General features: G+C 43.8%; 1 protein-coding gene across 1 annotated transcript in view; it reads right to left on the bottom strand.

Annotated features, from left to right (window-relative positions):
- Nucleotides 1-6924, bottom strand: part of si:ch211-218d20.15 — a 57439-nt gene extending 50515 nt beyond the window's left edge. Inside the window, exon 1 of the mRNA XM_047046340.1 lies at nucleotides 6557-6924. Within this exon, the coding sequence (XP_046902296.1) occupies nucleotides 6557-6851 (295 nt within the window). The 5' untranslated portion in view covers nucleotides 6852-6924. The remainder of the gene's footprint in view (nucleotides 1-6556) is intronic.
- Between the last annotated feature and the right edge of the window lie 16151 nt (nucleotides 6925-23075).

The raw sequence follows: 23075 nt of genomic DNA, 5'->3' as shown, positions 1-23075 counted from the left end.
TGCTTGACCCGATGTTAGTTTCCTCAAGGATCACAATCAGGGTCGGACTGGCCATCGGGAGACTCGAGAGATTTCCCGAACGGCCGGTCAAACAAACGGCCGCTACGGCCACGGCACTATTCAAGAAAAAAAATCCTAATAGTTTACGCTCACTTTAAGGACGGCCTTAATACCATTCAACTGTTTAACTGGAGCAATCCAAAATCCAAAGGGTGGGGGTGGGAATTTCCCCCGTGTAAACTTGAACGGTGCACTTGTCCGTCCATTTTACAGATCACGATTGGTCAAAAATCTATCGTTTTCCGGGTACAGCCAATTCGTTGGAGCTATTTTAGCTAACATCGTTGTTTCTTTAGCAAAAACAATTGAAACGAAAAGAAAAGGAGAAAAACAACGGGCACAGCAAGCAAATGCTGCACAATGTAGAAGTATCGAATACATGTTTACGCCGTCAAAAGATGGAGAGAGTTTGCAGCCCGAAGATGCGGCTGTACCAGAGATGCCAGGTGCAAGTAGCTGTAAACTGCTGTAATTTCGACATTTAGAAAATTCAAATATCATTCCAAACCATGTTTTAATTTTTCTTAAAACATTATACATTTGGTATTACTGTTAGCCAATATATAGGCTATATATTTTAAATGAAGTAATAGAAATGGCCAAGAGAAAAAGGCACTCATCTAAATATGCACAACATGTTTTTTGGCTTCAAATAATAAATGTGCTATGTGGCTGAAATGCAATTGTCTTGATTTTTTGTTCTGTGTATTAAAGGAGACATGAAATGCTGTTTTTGGATCACTCATAGTCATTTCAATGAAGAGAAAGGCGGATATTGCGCGCCATAACACCAACAGCAGAACGGTTATCCAAATAACAAAGAAGTGTACAACACTGGCGTTACAGCGTTTGTATTCATACACACACTTGATGCCATCCACCTTTACATTAGCGACAGTAACTCAGCTAACTCGAAGCCCCGTTGCTGTAAGATGCCTCGAATTTGCCCGTTCTCATCTGATCACACGCCTCGCAGAGACGGGGGGCCTCGTGGGAGGTCTCCCGTTTTATTTTTTTTATCCACTTTGAATTACATGGGATGCACACTATGGTCTTATTGTCTTGTCTTTGTTTCCAGAGGTGATATGAAAATGAAAAAAGGTATATTTAATTGTGCTTTCTTTGTTAGCTAGGTAAGTGACGTGACGAAGCAGGTCAGGTGGTCACACAGACCGGCGAGCCCGCTGCAAATAGGTAACGCTAGCTAACTGTAGGAAAAATTTAACGCACATTTGAAAGCGGTGCCCAAAAGCGGCATTCCAAAAAAATAAAATCTGAATTAAATGCCAAACTTACAAAACTTACTAGTCTTTTTCGACCAGTCGGTGAAGGAGGGTGCACAGAAGAGACAGGTATTGTACTGTTTGCTATAGCTAACAATGCATTACTGTACCACGTAGTGTAAGGGGCCCCATTATCGTCCACTCAAAATTTCCAACGTTTGGGGCCCCATTATCGTCCACAACCGTTTCTTCCGTTAATTTCTTAAAGAAGATATGCAGCAGCAACGAACAAAAGTAACTTATCGATATGTACACATCTTATATTGCTGCACACCAAATTACATCTTCTTAGTTTGAGATTTGAGTATCGAAATATGCTCTCAAACCGTATGTAGCATCTGCTTTTGCCTTCTTGCTCCTTTATTGACTTCCTATCAAGCTGACAACATTGAAATGGAGTGAAACTACAAAAAAGCGAAATTAGAAAAAGTGCTTAATTAGCCTATAAAATATATTACATAACTGACATTATTAGCAAACATGCTAACGTATGCGACATAGTAGTATCGTGCAGTTGCAGCGATTGCGTTTGACTATTTAGTAAACATACAAAAAACATAATCAAAGTTACAATAACTCATTGTATTTCAGTTATATACATATTGTGATCGTGTAAAACGTACAGTCATTGCTTTCTACAAGTTTCACACGACAGATCGAAAATACATTCTGTGAAAGAAGATAAGGGAGAGTCAGGCGTTCGCCAAGTGTTTTTTTCTGATTGAATACATTTCCCTCACAAGACAAGCTTGAGTTTTGATATTGTGCATTTATTACAAGGCTCTCAGAATGTTCCAAAAAGTTCTGTTGATCCTGTTCGGCTCGTCGGTATTTGTATGACATTATCCCTTACATATGTGGGGGGAGGGGGGGGGGGCCTCTCAGACTTATTCTGCGGGGGGGCCTCATGTGTTTCCGTTACGGGCCTGAGCATAACGGTTTTCCAAATAACAAAGAAGTGTACAACACTGGCGTTACAGCGTTTGTATTCACACACATACTTTATGCCATCTATCTTTACATTGGCAACAGTAACTCAGCTGTTAGCTGCAGAGCTAATGTTACAGCCACATTCTAAGGGTAGCAAGCGAGGTAACCATATACAGTAAAGCAACAAAATGATATAGCGTTAGTTAACTTACTTGTCCAAGGTTTGTAGCTTGACCAAGGAGAGTTAGTAATGATCCAGAATTTCCTTTCAGCAAGGCCAGTTTTATATTGGCTCAAGTTGAGGAAACAGTAGAGGCTGAAATGTTTGGCGCAGACATACAAAACTTTGTGAAGTTGTGTTGGCGCAATTCCAGCGAAAATCAAATTAAGATACTGGTTGTGCAGAAGCTTGGATGAAGGAACTAAAAAAATACTTTTGTTTTGATTTGTACATCCAAGCACTGAGCAACTGCTATGCTTCGTTTGTTTGCTCGCCATGATGTCTCTCCAGGAAAAACGATATCGCACTCGCCCTTGCACGGTGGTAGCTCAGTTTCTCATGGGCGGGCTAGATGATCTGGGTGGGCAAAGCAGAGAGAGGGGAGGTAACCTTCCCCCTATCTACGTCACTAGGAGGAGATTTTCAAACAGAGCAATTGAGCCTTAATTTTGTCAAAGGCGGAAAAGAACACGCAGGGCTTGGTTTACACTTATCGAAAGTTCGAAAGTTCTTTAAAGCAGGCACAGGTGACACAGGGAAAGAGATGGAGGCTGCTGTGGTGACAGGGTCCAGTGGAGAGACTATGACTGGTGCAGAGCTAAAACTGTACACAAGAGTCTGTTAACAGGGATATTATATGGAAATTTTTTATTGAATTGATTGTCATTATTGAATATAGTTAACTGATTCTTGTTCTTTTGCAACATCAAATAGCAGATGCAGAAACAGACAAGTATGGAAAAAGAAAGTGAGGGAGAAAGTGGAAGGGGGGGGGGGGGCGGTCTGTGTTTCAAAGTCCCGGGCTGTTTTTCAGTCCCAGTCCGACCCTGATCACAATGACTCTTGCTTATAGACTTGTTGCTCTCGTGGTTAGTGGTAACTGAGTAAAAATGTTGTACTCGCTGTGATATATTGTTTTTATTGTTGCTTGTTTTTCCACAGGTACACCTGCACTTATAGCGGTTCATGTTGTTTAATTGTAACTTGTTTAACTACATGCCATTGTGGTTCTTCCCTTTGGCACTTATTTTGGTTGTTCACAATATGTGCTTCATGTTTTGGCTACTCACAATGTTTTGGGGCTCCATTGTTGTTATTATCAGTGACCTATGCACTTTGTAAAGGGAAATTCCAGCATTATGGATGTGACATTTGTACTCAAAATGACAAGAAAAATGTATCAGTAAAACAAAGCTTCTTACAATATTTAAATTAGTCATGCATATTCCGAAAGTACTCAATGGGTAGAATAGAGGAGGATTTATTTTTTTGCAAAAAATATTTTTCAGACACTAAATTATTACAAAAACACCTGCGTTATGGTGACGAGAAATGACAGTCATTTTCTGGAGACAGTACTTTTTTCTGTAACTCTATGAACCCTTAAGTCTAATGTAGAAAGTTTGATATTGACATGATCATGGAGTTTTAGGTGAACATAAAAATAGCCAGTTTTAAAACATTTAGTCTTTTATGCAGAATTGTATGAGGAAAAACCTGCATTATGGATGTGACATTATTCTGTTATGGATGTGACGTGTCTGAAATACACACAGAATCTGTTGGGAAATCAAGAATCAAACTTTCACAGCGCTTTTCTCAACATCTAAAATAACTTGTGAATTAGTTTTAACATTAAGAAAACCATCTGAAATGTCACTGGAGATTTTCAAGATGGCCACCAAAATAGCATTGATAATGACATTTTGGGCCCTATTTTAACAATCTGAAACGCAAGGATCAAAAAGTGAAACGCAAGTGACTTTGTGGGCGGTACTCCGGCGTTGTTGCTATTATACCGGCGGGATAAATGACTCTGCGCCTGGCGCAAATCTAAAATGGGTTGGTCTGAAGTAGCTACATTACTCATAGGTGTGGTTTGGGTGTAACGTGCAATAAACCAATCAGAGCAACATCTCACATTTCCTTTAAGAGCAGGCGCGCTTGTTATCTTGCGGATTGCTATTATAACGGAATTTGCCACAATTGTTAAAAATCAAGTTCACATACAGAGACTCATGAAACTCTTTTCAATCATTGACATGGAAGAAATGTAACGTAGCTTGCAGGAAAAGGAGCCTGGCCTCGTCAGTAGTGCGCACGGGCCAAGCATGCACCCTTAAAATAGCATCTGAATAACGCGCCATTGACTTTAGACTAACTTTTTCCTGGTCTGTGGCGTAATTTTTTTTGCAAACTGCAAAATAACACCAACGAACGTTTGCGCAGGAACATGCCCCCTCTTTTCGCTGAACTGCCCTGGGAGCGCAAGTTCCTTCCCTAATTTACCGACGTGCGTCTGTGAAGAGAAAAGTCTGCTTTCTGCTGAGTGCAAAATAGGAATGATACTTGCGTCAGTGTACAAAGTGTGACGCAGCCTGCCTCTGAGCCTTGTCAACAAACGAGGGAGACAGACGAGGGATGACCAAAATGACAGGTATTTATTAGTGCTGTCAGTTTAACGCGTTATTAACGGCGTTAACGCAAACCCAAATTAACGGCGTCAATTTTTTTATCGCGCGATTAACGCTCTTTTTGGCCTAGCAAACTTTGTAGTTTTTTTCACATGATGATGCAACAATTACCGATGTTAGAAAGACTACAACACCACTGCGGATCTAGCTAGACCGGAAATAAAACAACAGGCACGCTACACACACTTGTTTGGCTTGCGAGCCGGCTAAAGAGTAGTAGCAGAGCCCGTTTATGGATATTAGACATTCTCTGGTAGTAGGCTAACGTTACGTTTTAAGTGGATGGCGAGCGCGAGACGCCGAAATGGATGCCAATAAGATTCTGAATGGAAAGTTTACTTCTAAAAAGTTGCCAAATGGTTCCATTGACAAGACCAAAGTGATCTGTGTGTTTTGTCGTTGTTAACTGAGCTATCATCGCAGCACGTCCAGTCTGAAATACCACTTGATGGCCAAGCACACAGCTGATGCGATTCATGCGAATTCTCCGCCCCCTCGTCAAAGCCAGGCGATTGCAATGTTGTTTTTAATAAAAAAAATATTTGCACGAAGCAATCCGAACCACTTTTCCATGTTGATAAGAGCTTTAAAATTTGAAAAAAGAATGGGACAAAAAGAAATCAAGGGACATTTAGAATAGATAAAAATGTGCGATTAATTGATTAATCGCGAGTTAACTATGACATTAATGCGATTAATCGCGATTAAATATTTTAATCGTTTGACAGCACTAGTATTTATTATGACACTACGTTAAAGAATCGCGGAAGTCAATATCCCAGTGAGAGTCAGCCGTCTGCAACCGGCCAGGGCTCTCCCCCGAACTGGAAGAGTAGTCTTGATATAGCCAGACCGGGCACAGGTGTGGCTCATCAGGCCTGATGACCCACCACTCCAACAGGGCACCTGAAAGACAACCAGCAATAAAGAAAGAAGACACCCAGTGGAGTGGAGGGTCGTCACACTCCCACCCATAAAAAAACGTCCCCACCTGGAACCGCCAACCTTAGCCAACCCCGCCACCTAGTCACCAGAGAGACGCTTTTGGAAAGCAGAGACACACAGACAGAGCAGGCCAAACAAAGACTAAATGGATACAGAACTTAAGAGCAAGGTGCTCTCGACAAGGCACCTGACACAATATTTTCAGAGCCTTTGATGTAACGGATGTCCAAACAGTAGGCTTGCAAAAACAGTGCTCAATGGCAGTCACTTTAGCCTGAAGGGCCGCACAATCCCCTGCCCAACTACCTTGCCCAGGTATCTGACTGTGGCCTTAGCAAACTCACACTTCGCCAACTTTACAGTCAAACGGGCATTACGCAAGTGGTCGAACAGCTGCTCAATACGAACCACGTGCTCCCCCCCAGTATCACTGTAAATCACAACATCATCCAGGTACACAGCACATCCTTCAAGCCCAGACTCAATCATGTTCATCAGGCGCTGGAAGGTGGCTGGTGCATTCCGCAACCCAAAGCTCATCACTGAATAAGAGAACAGACCAGAAGGCGTTATAAAGGCTGAAAATTCCCTCGCTCTCCTGGACAGAGGTACCTGCCAATAACCCTTCAATAAATCAAACGTACCAACATACCGGGCTGAACCGACCGGATCCACACAATCCTCCATACGTGGCAGGGGAAAAGCGTCTGGTTTGGTGACTCCCTTAACCTTACGGTAGTCTGTGCAAAATCTGGGACTCTTATCAGATTTGTCTACAATGAGGCAAGGAGACGCCCAGCTAGAGGATGACGGCTCTGCGATACCGGTTTCAAGCATATACTTTATCTCAACGTCCATCACCTTACGCTTCTCCTCAGACACGCGATAGAAACGCTGACGGATTGGCTGTGCCTCGCCCACATCAACGTCATGCTCCATCAAGTGTGTTCTACTAGGTGTATCACCAAATGAAGAAGGTTAGCCATTAACAAGAGCAGACAGCTCAGCACCACTCTCCTCAGACAGGCGACCAAACATAGACTCCAGATCACGCAGTGTCTCAGAGTTTCTCAACCGACCTTTCAACAGACTGTCATCAGGCGATATAACCCCGTCATCCTCCTGCAGAGGAAAATGTGCACTAACAACTGGGACCGCGACTAGAATAGGACTAACAGACCCTCTCAGCTCCCTACTACTACATACAGAATCCTCTGACTCACGAGCATAATAGGGTTTGAGCAGATTTATATGGCAGAGCTGGGTTGGTTTTCTGCGCAAGGGTGTTGATAATAAATAGTTTTGACTTGAAGTCTGCCGCAACACTGTCAACGGCCCAGTGGAACGAGGCAGAGGACCCACACAGTCTATTATCAGGTGCTCGAATGGCTGCTCCACCACCGGAATCGGGTATAAGGGAGCCGGGGAAATACCCTGATTGGGTTTACCGGTCATTTGACATGTATGGCACGTTTTGACATAACTAGACACATCCCTCCTTACACAGGGCCAGACAAAATATCGCAGCAAGTACTCATATGTCTTACTAACTCCCAAATGGCCTGACTGATCATGAGCGGTCTTCAGAACCTCTCCACGAAATTTAAAAGGAACTACTACCTGAAACACGGGATTATCAGCAAAGCTATCCCCATGTGGAAGCCATTTCCTCACCAGCAACTTGTCCTGAAGCAAGTACCCACTAGCAGCACTCCTTCCTTCCTCAGTGGTGAGAACCAAGTCAAACAGTTGGCTCAGTGAGGAATCAGCTCTCTGCTCCGCCACCAGGTCACTGCGAGAAACTGACAAAAGAGAGTCAGGAATAGGCACCCTCTCTTCTGCCCCCTCCTGCTCAGATGCAGGTTCAGGCCCTGACCCGGCACGGCCCATAGCCCGTCTCACTGCACAGGCAGTAAACACCCCAGGGAAGCGCTGAGCACTCTCATCGGGTTCTCCTGTAACACAGGGTGAGGATGTCACTATCGGAGGAATGGGACTTGGCTGAGTTCCAGCCCACACACGGCTACCTGCCAGGTCATTTCCCACTATGACCTCCACGCCCTCAATGGGTAATGCAGGCCGCACGCCCAGGACCACCTCACCCTTGACCAACCCACAGTTGAACACCATCTTATGCAGTGGGACAGGGAACACGCTCAAACCCATACCTCGCATCAAAACCTGGTCCCCTGTATCAGAGTCTCCAGAAAAAGGTAAGACAGAGCTCACTATGTATGAGTTAAAAGCCCCCGTGTCCCTCAGAATCTTTACCAGTACAGTGATGTCACTCCCCACAAGTGACATGAAGCCGTCCGACAAGAACGCAGAGAAATCTGACCCCAAACTGCCTTTCACTCCAGATTGCACCTGTTGACAGGGAGAAACATAATTGGTCGAGTCAACAGAACCAGCAAACAGTGCTGGTGAAACCTGTCCCCTACCGCCTCCACGTATAGCTTTAGGACACTCCGCTTTCCAATGGCCCTTGCCCCCACAGTAATGGCATGTATTTGAGTCAAACTCCATCTGACCACGTGTAGCAAATTCTGATCTACCTGAGCGAGGACTAAATGCTTCCCTCTCTGTACCTGCACGAAACATACTGCTTCCCCCCCTGTACCCAACATCACGAGAACAGAGCTCACGGTTTTCCCTGTGGGTAAGCACATACTCGTCTGCCAGTACAGCAGCCTCTGCAGCAGTCATCACTTTACGCTCAGTGATATGAACAGCAATGTGGCTAGGGATGGAGATCTTGAACTGTTCCAGCACAATCAAATCACACAAAGCTTCATACGTGTCAACTTTCAGGGCAGCACCCCACCGAGTGAAATGAGAAACTAGCTCCCTGGCGAACTCCACATGCGTCTGTTTAGCCGATTTCTCCCATGTACGGAACTTCTGGCGATACGCCTCAGGCACTAACTCATACGCCCTGAACACTGCAGCCTTGACATTAAGATAAACTCTACTGTCCGCGACGGTGAGGGCAGAGTAGGATTCCTGTGCTTTACCTACTAAAACACACTGCAAAAGTAACGTGCTGTCAGCGTCTGACCAGTTTCTACTTTGCTTACCCGCTCAAAAAGCAAGAAAAAAGTCTTGAGGTCCTGTTCATGAAACTGAGGAACCAAACGCAGATTCTTGGCAACATCAAACCCATGACCAGGGGCAAGATGACCAAGCTGGCCTACACCCATAGCTACAGCAGGCAACCTACGCGCCTCCAGCTCAAGTCTTTTACCCTCAACCTCTTGTTTTACTCTCTCAAGAGCCACTTTCTCTCTCTCCATCTGCAACAAAAGCAATTCCCTGTTCTGGTCAAAAGAAAACCTAGCTTCTATAGCAACAGGTAAATCAGCAGCAGCATAAATTTCTGTGATAATCCCTGCTTCTACCAAATGCGTTTTTATGCTAAACCTAAGGCCCTCTTTCGACCTCTTATCCCCGACCTGCACATGATAATGCTCCGCGATTTTCAACAGCTGGTCTCTGGAACAGCCACTCAACAACTCCTCCGAAGGAGCTTTGAGAAAATCCTCCACACTGGCCATCAGAACAATCTGTCAATACAATCAGAAACCATAACGCCACTGAGCTCACAGCCTTGCCAGTCAACCGGTACTACCGAGGCCTGTCCCTCTAACTGCCTACCCAAAAACCTAAATAATCTCCCCCCTAGTCTTCAAGCGCTTCTGTGGCGGGATCCTTAGAACACCAAGCCCGATAGTCCGGTAAGGCAACCAAAAACTGGCGACCTCACACTGCAACTATGGAGTGTCCCCGAGCAAATGCTACTAACCACTCCACACCACATTAACCACCCCCGAAACGAATTCCAAAGGGAAGACGCTCTTATCCTACCAGGGACAGAACACGGCAACTTACCACTGACGTGACTACAAGATGACAGATCTCAGCGGCACACAACCGATAACAAGATAGCCCCTCAACCAGCACAACTGCCCGTCTACACAATGCACGATACACAATGCTTATTCAAATACCAAAAACTACTCACCGCACTCGTCGCTCTCCCAAACAATTCACACTCACAGCCACTGCTGCTACCACTACGAAACACCTATGGCGTCACACCCAAAAGGTCAAACACAATTGGACGAGCCCCCATGTGACGCAGCCTGCCTCTGAGCCTTGTCAACAAACGAGGGAGACAGACGAGGGATGACCAAAATGACAGGTATTTATTATAACACTACGTTAACGAATCGCGGAAGTCAATATCCCAGTGAGAGTCAGCCGTCTGCAACTGGCCAGGGCTCTCCCCCGAACTGGAAGAGTAGTCTTAATATAGCCAGACCGGGCACGGTGTGGCTCATCAGGCCTGATGACCCACCACTCCAACAGGGCACCTGAAAGACAACCAGCACTAAAGAAAGAAGACACCCAGTGGAATGGAGGGTCGTCACAAAAGTCAATTGCGCTGGGTACAAGAAAAGGACCCCTTATCTTTTTTCAGATGGAGTTGCTGTCAACTTACTATTATAAAAGTTCAGAATGGTCACAATCATCTTTAGCTGTGAATACTCTCACACAGTCTTACAAATGATTTTGAGTAATGAACACAAAAAAAATTATTTAAAATATTGGTCTTTTTTGGGAAACCAGCATTTCAGATATGACGTTTGAACGTCATGGATGTGACCGTCTGGACCAGTCTTCTGCAAATTACATAAAACACCTACATGAATAGTGATTTTCAACATTAAACTATTAATTAAGCACTGAAATTAAAAACATTGAGTTAAAAAATAAACTGTGTGAAATACCCCCAAAACACAGTCAATGACCCCTTTAAGATCTAAGCTGTAAATTCTACCTCAGCTTGATCCGACAGGTAGCGCGAGCAGATTACAGAGCGCCGCCTTAAATGGCTAAACCAATCGAGTCCCTCAAGCACTTTCGAGTTGCCTCTTAGTAGGAAGAAAATATTACAAACATGGAGCGGGGATCGAGGTTATGGAAAAGACAGTTACGGCAAGACAATTAGGCTACTCGAAATGTCTGTATCACTGGAGAAGATGTCGATCGTCATGTTACCCTCAAACAACAAACTGTCAAACATTATGGCTAAATGAAACATTTATGAAACAACAATTAAACACAATTAGATTGTGAAGATAAACAGAATGTACATAAGAATGTACATACAACTACTGGCATCATACTATTTATTTTTTGGTGTAATGTCTATGACCCATCCGACTATAATCACGACTGGAATGTCTGTTTCACTGAAACACGTCGGTGAAAGAGGTTATAACAGCCGAAAACACGATTGTTAGCTTTGGCGTTTCATTTGAGAACATTTCCATTGTGTTGTGAACAGTGTATTGTGAAGATTTACATTGTGTAGCATCCGTAACGTCATGTCCATAACACATCATTTAAGTTTTTAAAAGTAACAAAGGGGCAAGATTTGTTAATTAAACTAACCATTGGTATAAATAAGCTTTGCACAGAAACTTTGGATGTTGTAGCATCGGCACTGTTTGATAGGCATAAACTTATTCTACAAAACGTTACGGACATGAGCCTTGGAACTCACTGACTCATAAACAAGAGGCTTAATGCATTTAAGGAGTTGTGCTTTTAACTCAAGCTGAGCATACACAATGCTCTATCATTCCCTTGTCAATCAGGAAAATGCTAAATGGTTACATTTTATTGAAAACTGGAGTTCATTTACCCAGTTCTTGAAATGGTACAAAACAACCATTTGACAAATGTTTTTTTTGCATGAGTGCACAACTTGTATATTATGTAAAAGAGTGCAATTGTCTATAAATTTAGATCAGAGTGGTTACATGCAACAAAAAAGTGAACATTTTAACAACAGTTATATTTGTGTGGGCACAACTTTTTTTTTCTATGGTAAGGGTGACCTTTGCATGGAATTGCCCTAAAGCTCTCTCTTGGAAGTCGCTTAGGATAAAATAAATAGTGTTTGGTAAATAATGTTAATGTTATACCCTTTGTTATGCTTGGAATCAAATACATCTTTATCTTAAAAACTTTGTTGTGATTTTCATGGTGTTTTAACATGTTCTTCTGTTGATAGACTATTTGAACTAGTTGGTTTGTCTTTTTTAATATAAATGACTGAATCTATATAGTGCATACTGTATGATAAACTCAAAAGATTAGGGATTAAGACACAAGTAATACATTTAATGTAACCATAAATATTATTATCATCATCATTATTATAAATAATGAAATATTTTTTTCTCACCTCTCCAAACAAACCGGACTTACAGAGAAAACAGACCATGGTCCGATTGCAATGGACCAAACAGGTTAGACATAAGTTGAGAGACGTATGGTTAATGAAATTGAAAAAAAGGGAGGTGGTTTTCATTTAAAATATTGCACAGAATTGACCCTGTCAAGGTGTTAAGTGGGTGTTAAGTGAACATTTTAACTTGGATATGGAAAACTCTTTCTTTTTTGTGGCTTTGCTAAAGAATCTGTAACCCATCTTTTCTTTCGGTTTATATATTCAAGGATATTTTGGATGAATGTATCTAACTATATGTCTAAGTTGTTTGGAAAATCAATACAAATTTAAAAGTTTGATGTTATTTTTTACAAGATACTATTGATTCCACAAACACAATTTTATTTCTTATACAGCTTCTTATCTTGCTGGTGAAATATCACATTCACGTCAGAAAATGGGCTAATGCTAAGCCAAATTGAGCCACATTTTATTAAACAAATTAAACTATATGGTATTACTCTGGATAAGATTGAATACAAAAAAGCTACAAGTTCACCCCTGGCTTAAACTGTGTTTCCTCACATGTATCCATAGAGTTTTGTTTATACATTGTGAGATGTAAACGTTTTCTAAAAAATATGTATATGTTGATGATTAATGAAGAGAAAAATAAAAAAAACTGAGATATGACCTTACTTCCTGTTTTGGCACCTTCGTCGCAGACTTTGGCTGTAACCAGAGAATGGCTGTTTATCAATGCACGTTTTTCTGCGTTCTTGCGTTCTTGTGTTCTTGCTAACTCGTTTTACGTCATCTTTCATTGCCAAGTACGGTTCCGATCCAAAGAACACAAGCAGAGCCTGTCTAAGGAGAGCCTGTCCACTCCCTTTTAAGCCCCATTGTACCAAATTTTGTTGCAGTTACACCAGAGTTCCACTGGGGGTGATTGCGGTCAAGTGCAAATTGAATGGGAGTCTATGGGGCTAAATGGCTAAATTTGTCTCTTTCGCCTGATTGTCGTTGAGAAATCTCAGATTTGACTGTAGTTTTTATGTGTTCAACTATGGAATATAGGTCGAAATTTGAATTTATGTCCTTTTGATTTCTTACAGGGTGAGTCGTTGTTGCCCATTAAACACGCTAGCATTCTGCTAATGAATGCTGATTGGTTAGTGAAGGACTGACTACGACCAGAGATCCCTCTTAATGGCATCCGAAGCGGAACCAGAATGTCAGAGCATTAGCAACAACATTAGCAAGCCAAAACTCTTTCTAGCATAGTGTATTGACAGGGAGAGCCTAACCTGTCAGCTATTTTGTCGATGCCTCGGGAGAAAAACGGAAGTGACCAGAGCGTGCCGTAAAGGAGTATCTCTGGTCATACGCTGTGTATGACGTCATTGACATTTTAAAAGGCTTTTTAACCTGTTAACGAGTGAGTTCAAAATATTTCTGACGCTTTTGCAAAACGGAAGCTAGCTACATTTACATTTATGCATTTAGCAGACGCTTTTATCCAAAGCGACTTCCAAAAGAGCATAGGTCACTGATCATAACAACAAGGTAGTCCCAAACATTGCAAGCAGCCAAAACATGAAGCATACATTGTGAAAAAACTAAACAAGTGCCTAAAGGGAAGACCCATAAGTGCATGCAGTTATACAAGTTACAAATTAAAACAACACGAACCACAAAAATTGCAGGACTGTACCTGTAGAAGAACAATCAACAGTAAAATATTTCACAGCGAGTAAAAGACTTAACTTCGTTATAACTAACCTACAACAGCAACAAGTCACTCAATAAGAGTCATTGTGATCCTGGAGGAAACTAACATCAGGTCCAGCCAAGCATTCCTAAGTGCCGTTGTCCTTCAACAAGTGCGTCTTGAGCCTTTTCTTGAAGGTGGGGAGACAGTCAGTGTCCCTGATGGAGGTGGGGAGCTGGTTCCATCATTGGGGGGCCAGGCAGGAGAAGAGCTTGTGTTGGGACCGGGCAGTCTTGAGCGGTGGGACCACCAGGCGGCTGGTGGCGGCAGGTGGCTAGGTGACGGGTGGGGGTGTAAAGTTGCAGGAGAGACTTGATGTAGTCGGGTGCAGTCCCGTTCACTGCTCGGAAGGTCAGTACCAGGGTTTTGAATCTGATACGGGCGTTGATGGTTAGCCAGTGGAGAGAGATGAAGAGCGGGGTAACATGGGAGCGTCTGGGTAGATTGTAGACCAGGCGGGCCGCTGCGTTCTGAATCCTCTGAAGAGGGCGGGTTGCACATGCTGGGAGACCAGCGAGCAGCGAGTTGCAGTAGTCCAACTTGGAGAGGACCAGTGCTTTGACTAGCAGCTGGGTGGAGTGCTCAGACAGGTATCTCCTGATCTTCTGGATGTTGTAGAGGGTGAATCTACAAGACCGGGAGACTGCGGCAATGTGGGCCGTGAGTGAGAGCTCGTCATCCATGGTAACCCCAAGGTTCCTGGCAGAGGATGAAGGGGTCACCGTCGCAGATCCCAGTGTGATTGACAGATCGTGGGAGATGGAGGGTTTAGCTGGGATGATGTGAAGTTCTGTTTTGGCGAGGTTCAGCTGGAGGTGGTGCTCGGTCATCCAGGCGGAAATGTCTGTGAGGCAGGCCTCAATCCTAGCTGACATCCCCGGATCAGTCGGGGGGAACGACAGGTACAGCTGCGTGTCGTCAGCGTAGCAGTGGTAGGAGAAGCCATGGGAGGTGATGATTGGTCCAAGTGAGATGGTGTACAGAGAGAAGAGGGGGGGTCCAAGGACGGAGCCCTGTGGGACACTAGTGGAGAGCTGGCGAGGGCCTGACAGTTTGCCTCCCCAGGAGCTAGCTTTAGTTAGCTTCCATTACCTAGCAACTTAGCATAATACTCGTAGCTATGCTACTACCTGCTAGTGCTACTTGTTAGCCTCCTAATTGTAAATTTATAGCGTTTGTCATATAGTTTTTGTCTATTGGAAAATAGCCGGTTGGAATGTTCAGAATCACACATGTGTGACGGTACTCTGTGGGGCCCGCTTTCGAACGTTCACAAATGTCTGATGCTACTAATTAACTGGTTAAGACAAAAAAAACGACAGAGCATTGTGACATTGAGACACCCAGCATTGTGTTTTTTGCCTCCCCTTTCGAATTCAACATTCAAATTAGCGCCCTCATATGGAACTAGAGTGGAACTGCAACCAGTGCAGAACCCGGAAGTTTCCTGAGAGTGGCAGTTCTCCCTTATTACACATTCTTGTTGACACAAGAACGCCAAAAATACCTCGGATGGTGACTTAGCCAGCGAGAACACATCTGATTTCCCAGAAGTCATTGCAAGATGTCAGGAGAGGCGGACAAACTTCAAAATTCATATTTAAGCTAAACGTTACGTGGAAATTAGCATCTGACTTATAATGTGATGAAAAATGGGCAATGTAGTTGCTGAAAATTTGCTTATTTTATTGATGAAACGGCTGATTTGTAAATTTGTTCCGACTTTTCAATAATCTAGACGGCGAGTCCAGGGTATTGCGAAATAGCCAAGAAAAACCCGCATCTCAATTCGTTCTCCGTCCTTGGGGTCTTGCAAGGCCGTTCTCACAAGGATTCTTGCAAGAACGTTCTTCAAAAGAACATACTTGCGTTCTTCGGATTGATAAACAGCCACTGTCTAATAAGGGGAGAACTACCACTCTCTGGAAACTTCCAGCATCTGAACTGGTTACAGTTCCACTCGAGGTTCCATGTGAGGGCGCTCACGAGCGAGTGCAGAATGAATGGAAGTCTATGGAGCTATACCCCTCAAAATCCACTTTTCTCATTATGTAGCTTTTTGTCTAGTAATTTGAATGTTGCATTCAAAAGGGGAGGCAAAGAAAATATACACTGCTTTTTTGTTGCGAATTTAGCCGTCTAGCTCCATAGACTCCCATTCATTTTGCACTGTCCCGCGATCACCTCCAGTTGAACTGCAACCAAATTCGGTACAATGGGGCTTAATAGGGAGTGAACAGGCTCTGCGTAGATGGGTTCTGCTGTAACTGTAGTGAAACGTCAGGCCACTAGGGTGTGCTTGACCATTGAGTAATGACTAATGTACGAAGCTGGATAGATGAAGAATACACATCGTCGTTACTGTCTGGTATAACAGAGCTAGTTCACATCATACCATTGTACATGGTGTCAGAAGTGGGATGATAATGCGGGTAAAGCAAAAGTGCAATTGGGAACGTCAGGAAGACGTTCAAATTTGCCTGCAGTGGTGATTTAGCAAGCTGCTAAGCAAGAGAACTAGCTGCTCGCTTATTGACTTTTCCTCGATAAGAAAAGGAGAGGGATAACGTCAGAATCATAGGTCAGAATGGACCAGATATTTTCGATACCGCCCCCGGCAAGCTTCAATTTTGATGAGCCAAACAGTTGGAGGCAATGGCTACAGGCACTTTGAGCGATTTAGGATAGCTCCTGGACTATCAGAAAAGACTGAGGGGTATCAGGTCAACTCGCTACTATACGGGCATGGAGAAAAGTGATGACGTTTTGTACACGCTGTAAGGCAGATTTTCTGTGTACATGTACAGCCTAAGTATCTGTAAGGTCAATAGGTGCTGCAGCGAGGCCTCTCTCTGAGCAAAATATATAGCACACAGCCCAGACAGTTAGGAGACTGTGAGGCAAATCATGTACAAATTGTTAATTGTCGTAATTGACGACTACCTCAGCTATCGAATACTCTAGTGTATAAGTGTACTGCCCACTGAAGACCCGTTAAGGAAGCAATTCTGTGCATTCTATATCTGTACTGTCCAACTCATGTATTTAAGCATGGCTGAGAGACAGAGTTTGGACTCATGCCATCAGTTTGTCTTGAACTGATTGTTTGATCCGGGTACTCGACTAATAAACCAGAGAATCAAACTCCTTTACTTTGTCGTGCCTCCTTCCGGCCTGCCTTCTCCAGAAAACCTCCCCATCACACGCTGACATTGAGTGACACTCGGAGAAAGAAATATGAAGATGTGTGCAAATCCCTGAGTGAGTATTTCATTGGCAAACACAATGTCATTTAAGAGAGAGACAAATTTAATAGCAGATATCAACAGCCAGGTGAAACAGTGTAAAGTTTTATCAATGATGTTCACTAGCTTGCAGAGCATTGTCAAAATGGTATAATGTCAGGTGGCTGAGCAGTTACGGAATAGGGCTAGTAATATGAAGGTTGCCAGTTTGATTCCCTGTGGTGCCAAATGATGTTGTGTCCTTGGGCAAGGCACTTCAATCCTACTTGCCTCGGGGGAATATCCCTGTACTTACTGTAAGTCGCTCTGGTTAAGAGCGTCTGCTAAATGACTAAATGTAAAATGGCGTTTTGCTGGAAGAAATTATAAGAGTAGATTGTAGTTGGAATCAGAGATGCCAAACTGTCAGAGAAGTTGCAATTAGATCCTAATCTCACATTGGCGAAAACAAAAACACAAGTCCGACTAAATGAAGAAGAAAAAAAAACAACACCCTCTGATTAGACACAAGACTGAAATTAAGGAAGCAAATGTGGGTGCACTATCTGCACGAAAACCATGGACATTTCAGATGGCGGCGCCAACACAAAAATGTCATACAGAAAATTGTAAAAGATGTGGTAAAAGCCCTCAGCACTCATGGAAACAATGTCCAGCTAAAGAGGCAGACTGTAGAAGATGCAATAGGAAAGATCATTTCATGGTGGTGTGTCGATCAGGACAGCGAGTTGAGGCTATTCAAGAAAGTCAGGAAAACAGCTAGTGGCAGCTGACGCGTTGTTATGAGCACCCCTTGGACCTGAAGAAAGCACAGAATGTGACAATCTGGAAAGAGAGTGCCAAGTCTTCATTGACCATGTCAAACTTACAGAACAGAGATGGTACAATGACACAACTCCGAGCATACACAAACAGAGGGTGGCCCGTGCAGAGGAAAGCAGTTCCTGAGCTTTTGTTACCGTATTGGCCATACAGAGCAGACATACATGTGGCTGATGGGATCCTCCTGAAGGGAGAACGAATCCTCATCCCAGCGCCGATGCGCAGAGAGATGTTTGAGAGAATACACCATGGCCATCAGGGAATGACAAAATGCTTTGCCAAAGCACAGCAATCCATTTGGTGGCCAGGGTTATCAAGAGAGATCAGAGAGCTGGTGGAAAGATGCAAGGTATGCTGCCAATACTCTGCTTACCACACAGAGCCACTGATCACAACACAATTACCAGCTGGACCATGGCAGAGGTTAGCTGCAGACATCTTTCAGTGGGGGAAAGGACACTACCTGGTAGTGATTGACTATTTCTCCAGGTACATTGAAGTAGCCAATCTGCCGACCCTCACAACTGCAACCACAGTGGAGAGACTGAAAGTCATCTTCGCCAAATTTGGCATCCCTGAAGTATTAGTGACGGACAATGGGCCGCAGTTCGCCTCATCTGCATACCTCATCATTGGCTGCAAAACCAAATCCCCCCACTCTATGGAAGACCTTAGACTGGCAAATGATCTGAATGACTTCTACTGCAGATTCGACAGACAATGGACCACTCCTAACCCTGTCCCCACCACAGCTATCACATCTACTCTTCCCAGCCTGGACGAAGACACCACCCTCTCCCACAGAATGATCCTAGACAGCCCTCTTCCCCCCATCCCACCTCTCTCCATTCAGGAGAGGGATGTCAACACCTCTTAAAAAAACATAACCCCCGCAAAGCAGCTGGACCAGATGCTGTCTCTCCCTTCACACTAAGGTACTGTGCGGACCAGCTGTCTCCAGTGTTCACGGACATCTTTAACACCTCACTGGCTGAATGCGTGGACCCTGCCTGATTTAAAACCTCCACCATCATCCCCTTTCCCAAAAAGCAGAGGATCACAGGCCTTAATGACTATAGACCAGTCGCCCTGACCTCTGTAGTGATGAAGACCTTTGAGCGCCTCGTGCTAACCCACCTCAAGGCCATCACCAACCACCTCCTCGACCCACTGCAGTTTGCCTACAGAGCCAACAGGTCTGTAGATGACGCAATTAACATGGGACTCCAGCACCTCGATTCCCCCGGCACCTACGCCAGGATCCTGTTTGTGGATTTCAGCTCGGCATTCAACACGATCGCCCCAGCTCTCTTCCAAGACAAGCTAACACAGCTGAGCATGCCTGAGCCCACCTGTAGTTGGATCACTGACTTCCTGTCAGACAGGGAGCAGCGTGTGAGGCTGGGCAAGCTTGTCTCAGAGCCCCGGACCATCAGCACTGGAGCCCCACAAGGCTGTGTGCTCTCTCCTTTACTCTTCTCCCTCTACAACAACAACTGCACCTCCAGCCACCCCTCTCTCAAACTCCTTAAATTTGCGGATGACACAACCCTCATTGGACTAATCTCCAATGGGGACGAGGCAGTCTACATAAAAGAAGTTGACAGCCTGGCTTTCTGGTGCAGCCAGAATCCCCTGGAGCTGAACGCCTGTAAAACAGTAGAGATGGTAGCAGACTTCAGGAGGAGCTCAGCCCCAACCATCCCCCTTATCATGTGTGACTCCCCAGTTAACACTGTAGAGTCTTTCAGATTCCTGGGAACAATTATGGCACAGGACCTAAGGTGTTAGGTTAGAACATCACCTCCACAATCAAGAAGGCCCAGCAAAGGATGTTCTTCCTTTGGCAGCTAAAAAAATTCAACATGCCGCAGAAGGTGATGGTCGAGTTCTACACAGCCATCATTGAGTCAGTCCTCACCTCATCAATTACCATCTGGTTCGCTGCCTCTACTGCAAAGGACAAAGGCAGACTATAGCGGATCATTCGGTCAGCCGAGAAGGTCATCGGCTGCGACCTGCCGTCTCTCCTAGACCTGTTCCACTCCAGGACTAGCAAGAGAGCATGCAAGATCATCGCTGATCCTTCCCATCCCAGTCACCACCTATTTCAGAGACTCCTATCTGGCAGAAGGTTCCGGGCTATAAAGACCAAAACCTTGCGCCACCTGAACAGTTTTTTCCCCACGGCAGTGGTGCTCACAAACAAGTCCCCTGCATCTGCACTGACTGGGTTTGCCATTTCCAATTCACTGCATCTTAGCCCTGCACATGCCCAAATTATTTATTATTATTTAATATTCTATCTTGTAAATCAAATGATTTACAATGGTTTTGTCTTTCATTCTTGTTTTTGCTATTTTGTTGTTATGTTATGTGTTTTATGTCCTATGCACCAATCACCAGGACAATATCCTGTATATGTAAATATACTTGGCCATTAAACTGAATTCTGATTCTGAGTTCTTAAAATTTGCCCAAGAATATGATTTTGAACCAATGTTCCCTCTAAGCTGCGCGCCTGCGTGACCGCGCAGACCAGTTGAAGGACCCGCGCACTAGATTTCCAAACCGCGCACAAAATAAAATCTGTATTTTTTTCAATAAAAATATAACTTTTAATAAAATTACTTCATAAAACCAATAAATGTTCAGTTGATCGGTGAAATGCGGCAAAGCCCACTTCATACATTTCAATGTCACTCTAGACTACACGCAAGCTTTTAACAAAACAACAGACGCTTTTATCCAAAGCGACTTCCAAGAGAGAGCTTTACAAAAGTGCATAGGTTTCTGATCATAACAACGAGATAGCCCCAAACATTGCGGGTAGCCAGAACATGAAGCATACATTGTGAAAAAACAGTCCCAAAAGGAAGAACCATAAGAGCATGTAGTGAAACAAGTTACAATTAAACAACATGAACCTCAATCTTCCCATGGAACAATATTATTTGTACATTACAGAACATTTAAATAAATTATATTAATGTTACTGTTTAATTTAAACTACAATGTTCTAGCCTAATCATTTACCATAGGGAGTACTGTACCCCCCTACTTTGGGTTTGATTCGCCTCCAGGAGGCCACCCAACAACTTCCTTCTGACACCCCATTGCCACCCCGAATGAAAATCTCTAGATCCGCCCCTGCTTTACTTTATTCGTCACCCAGAAAAGTAAAAAATACATTTCAAGTTAAACAATGCGCCCTCAAACCTGCGAGACAAGATGATGTCATTTAATTGGCTGAAGTGGCAGGCAGTCAGAAACACTTAGTCAGATGGGAGTCAGATGGCTGAGCGGTGACGGAGCCAGGCTAGTAATCAGAAGGATGCCGGATCGATTCCCCGCCGTGCCAAATGACGTTGTGTCCTTGGGCAAGGCACTTCACCCTACTTGTCTCGGGGGGAATGTCCCTGTACTTACTGTAAGTCGCTCTGGATAAGAGCGTCTTCTAAATGACTAAATGTAAATGTAGTCAATCGTGACTTGCAAAAAGAGAGCTGGCAGTACGCCAGGAAATAATGAAGCCTCATATTAGTATTTTGTTTGGTTTCAGCATTGATATTTTTGACCCTTGTGTGCTTTATAGATAGGAATATGTCACCCAAAAAGAAGAGAGATATCAGAAGTGTTTTCAACACCCAGAGACTAAGTAGCTATCAAGAAGCTCATTGTTAGTTAGTAGGAAAACTACACACACAGTGCGAACCTGCTAGCCTTACATCGACACCCACTACAATGGAAACGAATTCTACAATGGAAACGTGTTTTTAAAGTTGTTAGTGTAGTAGAACATGTAACTTTTGCTTGTATAAAATATAACGCTATCCCTAGCGTCTGCAATCTTTCGACCAGTGTGTTAGCAGCGGCTTGTCTTGTTGAAGCCAGAAAGATAAAGCTAACCTTCCCACATAATGGGACCGTGCTAGTTTAGCCTAGTACCAGCAGGCTAGCAACTCACAAGTGATATTAACTGGTAATAAGTAGGCCTATACAGACATCCCAACCTGCAAAGACTCATTTCCGGGAGGCTCCCCCCCCCGCATGAAGTACCCCCTCAACCAGCACGTATACCCCCCCCCCCCCCCCCCTCCCCCCCCCCCCCCCCGAAACACTGTCAAGGGATTACATTTTAGACATTTGGTTTCAATGAGAGAAGAATGGAATGTTGTACACAGGTCTCTCTCTACTGTATGGGAGTGTCTTACTCACATCATCCACACTGTGTGTGTCTGTGTTCACTGAGCCGGTCACAGTCTCTCGCTCGAAAAACAAAATCCCAGATTTCCGGGAGATTGTATAGCATTTGCGGGCGTCAGGGGGCCACTATTGAAATGCGGGAGACTCCCTGACCTTCCGGGAGACTTGGGATGTCTGCCTATATGATCCCTCGGAAAGTAATGTGCCTATTCTTGTAATCTCGACCAATGTCAGCAGACAACTAAGCATGGTTAGCGTCTGTATTAAATTGATGAATTGCTGTGCAGGAAAAACGGCGCCCTGAAGATACAGATGTAGAGTAGGTTGGTGATGAATCAGCATCAGGGGTTAAGGTGAGAAGTTGATTTGTTCATTTTGGTAAGTATTGCATTAAATAGCAGTTTTATAAGGGATGTTTAGACGATGTTACCCATAAATTTTATCATTCACACTTATACTTGTAGATAGTAAAAAGGTGCTATAAATTGGGATGCCCAAATGTATGCATCATATATTATTTCATTGCTGAGAAGTCCAGTACAGATTATGTAACAGCTAGGCCTAGTACAGCTCTATAAAACTTCAACCAATTACCTACCCTACGTATGAAATAAAAACATTCTGAACAAACAAGTGTCCCTACCAAAGCTGAGACCAAACCTACTCCCTTGTTACAAGCGCCCAAAAAATTGGGCAATTTTACATTTAAACACAATTGGCTTGATGAAATTGTTCAAACGGACACAAGCGATGGTCCAAGTGGGCTGGTGAAGCTTTCTGATATATTTAACTACGAAGAAGCTAGCGGAGTTCTCTGCAAACTTGGCTCAAAGTACTGAGTTTTGCGCAAAGACAGATTTCTATTTGCTCACAGCAGA

This window comes from Hypomesus transpacificus, chromosome 23 (assembly GCF_021917145.1).
Source record: "Hypomesus transpacificus isolate Combined female chromosome 23, fHypTra1, whole genome shotgun sequence".
Lineage (NCBI taxonomy): Eukaryota > Metazoa > Chordata > Actinopteri > Osmeriformes > Osmeridae > Hypomesus > Hypomesus transpacificus.
The sequence above is the reverse complement of the archived record's forward strand: the minus strand, read 5'-3'. Positions and strand labels throughout refer to the sequence as shown.